Source organism: Triticum urartu, chromosome 2 (genome assembly GCF_003073215.2).
Source record: "Triticum urartu cultivar G1812 chromosome 2, Tu2.1, whole genome shotgun sequence".
NCBI classification, from domain to species: Eukaryota; Viridiplantae; Streptophyta; class Magnoliopsida; order Poales; family Poaceae; genus Triticum; species Triticum urartu.
The window spans coordinates 619,309,143-619,315,805 of record NC_053023.1 but is presented as its reverse complement, the minus strand read 5'-3'; the positions used below and the strand labels follow the sequence as shown (position 1 = coordinate 619,315,805).

At 44.2% G+C, this 6,663-nt stretch overlaps 1 protein-coding gene across 1 annotated transcript; it reads right to left on the bottom strand.

The window, feature by feature from the left end:
• Positions 1 to 864: 864 nt before the first annotated feature.
• On the bottom strand, positions 865 to 3,059 carry LOC125539225 (uncharacterized membrane protein At1g16860-like). Its single transcript, XM_048702607.1, has 4 exons — positions 2,561 to 3,059; positions 1,821 to 1,976; positions 1,222 to 1,433; positions 865 to 1,130 (listed from the first exon to the last, which is right to left on the bottom strand). Exons 1-4 carry the CDS (start codon positions 2,963 to 2,965, stop codon positions 932 to 934), a joined length of 972 nt encoding a protein of 323 aa, XP_048558564.1. The 5' UTR covers positions 2,966 to 3,059; the 3' UTR covers positions 865 to 931.
• Between the last annotated feature and the right edge of the window lie 3,604 nt (positions 3,060 to 6,663).

Sequence of the window (6,663 nt, the reverse complement as noted above, 5' to 3'; positions counted from 1 at the left end):
TGTAGAGTACTAGTACTACAGTACACTGTAAACGTCCTCATCTGTGATACACAGCTTTTAAGTTCTGGTTGATGCTTGTTAAATTGTGGTTGGGGTCCCGTTAAGTGTCTTAAAGGTGACTTGTGTTGATTTACTAAAGCCATTGAGGGCGCTTGAAAGCTACGCAGACTGACAGCAACCCAACAAAGGAAGGAAGATTTAATCATCCAATAAAATGTGTTCTCTGGTTGACAATGCTGCCTTCCAGAAACAAATGTTTCGGAAAGCCTGAAAATATGATTGGATCCTAGATGGGGACTGCATGATCTTTGCACAGGTTCTGAGCTCATAATGCCCAATCTGAAAATAAAATATGAAATTCTAATTCTTCTACAACAAAAGCATCATACAAATTCTGTTATGAAGAGCATCACATCTTCAAACTTAAATTAGTTAAGACGGGTAAAATACAGGCACGGGTATTTACTCCAGTGGTCTGACAACCAAACTATGTCGGTTTCTGTTAGGCACACTGCAAATAATTTTACAGTATTGGCCAGACTACCAAGGGACAAACAAAACAAAATGGTGATAGTACAGCACACTGCAAATAAATTTACAGTTTTGGCCACACTACCAAGGGAGAAACAAAAGAAAATGGTGACACTATAGCAACAGGCCGATAAGGCGGGAACCACCGAAACAGCGAATGAAGTAAGACAACATGATCTGTTGCCGGATAGGAGACGTCACATTGTCACAACGAGTAGTGTCAAAAATGATCTTATATTTTGGGACGGAGGGAGCACATTCTAATGTATAGGGTTACCTAAAACAAGCCGTATGTGCCCTCAAGCAAAGTTTGTGGTACAGTACAGAAGACAATTTCAGGGGAAAAGGGTATTGGATTAAAAATTGTTAGCTGTTACATCTCATGAATTGTCATAATATTTCATGAAATTCCAGAATGTGGCATAAAATAACTCTTGTCTACTAGTCTCAGAACTATTCCATCAAAGTAAGCTGGAAGGAGAGATGACAGCAACACACAACCTGTAGATATAGGTTCACGGGGAGGAAATATCATGAAATCTCCATTCTTCTTGCTCAAAATTCCGGTCACACTCAACTTCATTCCTTCCGTGATATATCTACAAGTTTGTGCAATCATGTAAGTTTTCGATGGCTCGATCTACAAAGATACAAACAAAAGGTGTGGATATTCAGGACAAATTTGATTACCCTTCCTCAAGACGGATAAGCTGAGCTTCTTCAGAAGAAAGATTTCTTTCTTGTAGCCAACATTTCAAGGTTGAAGATAGATCGGTACTTCTGCTTGTTGTAACCAAAACATTTTCATCGATCAATGGAACAACTTTCGTGTGGTACCCAGCTTTCACCAAGGCTCTTTTACCTGATTTTGCATCTGTTATGTAGAAATCAGCAGCAAACCTCTGCCAAACTCCACAGAATGTTCAAATGAGAAAAAATAGCATATGTCTGTAGTATCTCACTAGGTACTACAAATCGACAATAACGGCAAAGCACTATGGAGTTACAAAGGTTGACCCTTGGTGCATTTTGTTGCTTACCATAATTATTCTGGAAAAGGAGCTAAAATAATAGGGAATACCCTTGCTGCATAAACTGATAGTATGTTTGTAACACAATTGTGGTGCGTAGACTAGCTTAAGGCATGATAAGCAGAATACATAATCATTACAGAAAAGAAGCAAAATTACGATGAGATAGGTGCAAGATGAATGAAATATGTGTGTGGTACATACAAGGATAAATAAATCTCTGCAAATTAGATGTAGATAACCGCAGAGCATTCTTACCTCAGCATGTGTCAATTTCCACCTGGAACAATTATTTTTAGGATTTGCCACCTCAGAACCCCATCTACCACATTTTCTTAGCAGCGTAGAGGTGTATACACAGTTCTCCACCTTCTCATATGAAGAAATCAACGAAATATCACCACATGAAACCAGCTGCATAAAAGAAGGAACATTACAACATATATGAGATTGGCAAACCATTATAATCACATGGTAAATACACAAGGAAAACAATGCTTGTACCACAACAATGAATCGACAAGCCGAGAAACCAAAAGAAACGATCATTACTCTTTGCATAGAAGTTACTTCTGTAAACTTGGCAAATAAAGTAGGCAGCTCTTTTCCCCTTGCAAGATTATAGTAATATCCAGCCAGCGAAGCTTCTATTCACAGCAATCTAATCTGAGCGAACTAACTTTCAAGATAAGGTCAACGAGCATACACCCATCCAAAAGATTGATGCACCTGTACTACACGGCACATGAGTGGGATTGCCACAAAATGCGGAATGGCTACACGTCCCACGCACTATACTCCACATATCTTATCTTAGCAATCGATACACTTAGTATACTCCATACAAAATGCTACTGAATTCACTGCCACGCTAAATGGCGGCTGAATTTCAGCAGGCAGGAGACTTCAGAACAGAACACTTGTTGGACTTGTTAGATCAATTTCATCGCAATTGCGATTGATAACAGGTAAAATGCATAAGCAGTCGTAAAACGTACGCCGGTAATCTTGACGAGCTGGCCGTCGGCGGCGACGCGGAGGCTGGAGGCCGGGAGTCCGTCGACGAACCGCCGCAGCACGCGGCCGGAAGCCGCGGCCGCGGCATTCCACAGGAGGAACGTGGACACGGCCGCCGAGAGGACCAGCGCGAGCACGAGCAGCACGGGGCTGCGCACGACGGCGAGGACGAGGGCGCCGAGCCCGATCCCCACCGCGAGCAGCGCCGCGACCGCCCAGGCCGCCGCCCTCGGGAACGGCGCGGGCACGGGGCGGCCCGCGTCCCCGGCGGTGGCGCAGAGGTCGTTCAGGGCGGCCGCGCTGGCGCCGGCCTCGGCGTCGGCGTCGGCGGCGTCGCGGTCGGCGGTGGCGCCGCGCCGCTTGCCGTCTTCCCCTCCCGGAAGCATATCTGTCAGCCGCTCGGCTCCGCTGGCTGAGTACTCCTACCGTGGTCACTGTTTTGCTCCCAGCCTTTTGACCTTTCCGTCGTCTGCTCTTTCCCCGGTGGTGGGCTTGGCCCTGGTTCTGGCGTGCGGTTTAAGGAAAAGAGGAACCAGCGCGGCGCGCATCTTTACGATGACAGGTGGGGACACGCACACCTCAGTCCCACCTACCAGTCATCGGTACACGCGGTACATTAGAGACAGGCCATGCGGCGATGGTATAGGACTAAGAAGATGACGTGTGGGCCCGAATATTGCTCGACCGCTTTGTCAGCGGAGGGTGTAGTGCGGTGCAGTGTGGCTACAGAAGTGAGACCACGCTATCAGACTTGGCGTGCTCAGTGGTCACATGAGCGTGCTCACTGGACTGAGTGACTGACAGTGAAGCAGTTGGCACCGTACGCTTCCACAATGCGATGATACAGGCATGCCTATCAGCTCTCTGACGCGTGGGCCCAGAAGCAGAAGCCTGTGGTCACGTACATACTCCTATCTCTGTCTACTTATCCGGTATATAATGGTGTAATTACCAGTGGTTGATGCTCAAAAAAAAGTGGTTGATGACGTGGGGAACTGTCATACTAGGGCCCTGTTTGGTTTATAAGTCCTAGGACTTTTTTTAGTCCCAACTTATAAGTCCCAAGTCCCTAAAAAGTCCTGTTTTTTTTTGAGCATCAGTTCCTACATGTTTGGTTCCCGGGACTTATAAGTCTCTATAAGGCCATATTACAACAATAAGTCCCTATAAGTCTCTTCTTGAGAGTCTTATTTCATAAGTCCCAAGTGCCCACTTTAAGTCCCTATAAGTCCCTCCTGTTTGGTTTAGGTGACACTTATAGGGACTTATTTAAGTCCCTAGACCAATAAGTCCCTGAAAACAAACACCCTCTAGGTCTCTAGTCCTAGAATTTTTTTTTGAAAAAAACTCTTAAGAAAGTGTTTCTAAGAACTTTTAGCAAAAAGTTCAAAAAAATTTCACCGTGTTTGGTTTGCTAGGGATTTTTTCTAATCCCAACACAAAAAAGTTTCTGAAACCAAACACCCCCTAAGCAACTTTTTGTGGGCTTATTTATTTAGCTCTGTCCAGCTCCGATCGGTGGGCTCTTGAAGTCACAGGTCTAATCTTTCTGATTCTTTCGAGTTTTGAATTGAATTCACACTTGTCCCTATGCAGATGGCGACAGAAGAGAGAGACACACGCTGCAGCAGGCTGCGCAGTAGCCGTAGGCGTATTGCTACGGTGATCCGCTCCGGTGCATATTCTGAATCTCTGATCCATTCTACCAGTACACTATACGCCGTACCAGCGGTCCACGCTACTGTAGAGTAGTAGTACTCCTGTACTCTCACAGACAGTACTTTACTGTTTCAAGCTTTGATGACAACACACGATATGCTTTTTCATTATATAATGGACGGAATCACGCGAGCCTTGGAAAGACTTGGAGATGGGTTGCATTCCTTTCGTCCAAATTTATTTATGGCCCCTTCTATTTTAATTGTGTAAATTTAGCTATAAAATATGAATCGTACTCTCTCCATACAGAATTACTTGTCGCTGAAAACTCCCACGACAAGTAATTCTGGACAAAGGGAGCATGTCACAAAAGTTATATCCTAGAATGACTCTTTTGCATACAAATCCAATGTCATACTTCCTGTAACATATATCCCATATTTTTGTTAGCTATGTTGATAGTTTGTGGCCTAATATATGAAGGAGCTAAATATATCCGAACATAGTCAATACTCCCTCAGTCTCCGATAAGTATTTTCGGACAAAGAGAGTAGACAATTTGTTATGGTTTACCTGTAAGGATGGAGCCAAAAAAAACTGTATGAGAGGGGGTGTGGCAAATTGTCGTTGCACCAATGTTGGGGAGGGCTTGAAAAAAAGATTAAAACACACTTGTTTTCTGTTCCCAAAACATCATATTAGTACCTCTAATAATGCTATTGTGTATGTTCATACGCCTTCTCGTTCTTCCTCCACAAGAAAAGCTCCTCTTCCTGTTGACGCCCTCGCTGGTCCGCCACATATTCGATGGCCTTTGGGTCATAAGGTGCGGAGGACATCGCGCCCCCGCCGGTGGGAGGGACCCCGTTCTTATTCTTGTTAGGTTCAGCATCTTGGCTGGGGTTGTGCCGCGCGGCGTGTCCCTTAGTAGAAATAATGTCTCCCACTTTTCATCTCTATTTCGATGGTGTGTCTAGCTTCATCGGAGGGCATGTAGAGGTGAGTCTCCGTTAAATCTCGAGGGATTCGATCGGTGCTGGTCTTCGTTGCATCTATTTGGATCCGGTTTTCGTTCGTCTTTATTTGAGTGATTACAAATTTGATCCTTCCGATCTACAGCTCCCTTCATCGGCGATGGTTGACGCTCTAGTGCCTAGTCCTATAGGGCTTGGCACGATGACTTTCCGACTGTCTACTACAATAAGATTTGCTCGGCTCCGACGAGGGAGAGGCAATGACGGGGCGCGCCTTCGGCTCTCTCCAATGCTTATAGTTGTCGCTACGTGGTCTACAGACCTCGTTGTAACTTTTATTACTTCTGATTTTCTTTGTACTATTATGATTGAAAATAAATAGATTGAAAGTTTCTTGTAAAAAATTTATTATGTCAACGTTGGCCTGACCAGGGTCCAGATCGCCTCCCCAAGCGTGGCACACTTTGTTAGCCACAAGTTAGACAAGCTTAACTGAGTTAGCCTTTGCAGCCGCACTTATGACAAGATTTCTTTCGTACAAATCGGACCCCAGATGTCATTGACTCGGAAAAATATGATGAGATTATCTCTGGTGTGACAAAGTGTGACACCAGTTTTGATCGTCTCACCTTAGACACATGTGGCAAATAATTATGGCAGATGCTGACAAATTTTGTATGTGAACCAGACATGGCCTTGCATTGTATAACCATGCGCCCAACATGGCCAAGTGTAACCAAAGCCTAGGGGCGGAAAAATAGGTGGTTTATTTTCTAAAATTCAAACATTTCTATCTTATTAGTTTCTTTTAGATGAGCTTCCAGGGTGGAAAGAAGAGATATGGATTATTTTTTTTCTGAAATCCAGAATTTTTTGTCTTAATTTCCGGTGAATGAATTATCGTCTTAAATAAAAGGATGTAACATTTCATCTACATACCATCGATTAGAGTAGGCAATTAGACATTTTTTTTCTTTCATCTAGATTTCATTTTATTTTGCAAGAAAAAATAAAATGGAAAAGTGGCACAATAAGCATTCACAAAGATGTATTGTAAACAACTAAGAATCTTAATTTGGGTCGTGAAGGTTATAACTACATTGTGTGATTGTTCCTCAAAAGCTAGAATCAAGTGAGTGTATGCTTGTGTATGTGAGAGCATCTTCAGCCGTTGGCCCCCCAGGCGGCGCTTTTACGCGCCCCCTGGGGGCGAGCCGGCGCTAAATCGGCGCTGGGGGCGGTTGGCCGTCCAGCCGTCGCCCCCAGGCATCGATATTGGCCCACTTTTCGGCCCACTTTCAGCGAATTAAGGGCTCATATGGGCGAGAATAGGCCCATATTCGGCGTGGTTCGCCGTGGTACGGCGTTGAATTATCAACGTATAAATATTTTTGTATCACATAGTTCATCACAGAAAATCAAATAGTTCAACAAAATAGTGCAACAACAAA

What these genes read in the sequence shown, in the direction of transcription:
- LOC125539225 (XM_048702607.1), bottom strand. Translation starts at nt 2,965, where the DNA reads ATGCTTCCGGGAGGGGAAGACGGCAAGCGGCGCGGCGCCACCGCCGAC. An exon ending in GGAAATTGACACATGCTGAG is followed by an intron (nt 1,434 to 1,820) that starts GTAAGAATGCTC and finishes GGAGTTTGGCAG; the next exon opens with AGGTTTGCTGCTGATTTCTA. An exon ending in CTTATCCGTCTTGAGGAAGG is followed by an intron (nt 1,131 to 1,221) that starts GTAATCAAATTT and finishes ACAAACTTGTAG; the next exon opens with ATATATCACGGAAGGAATGA.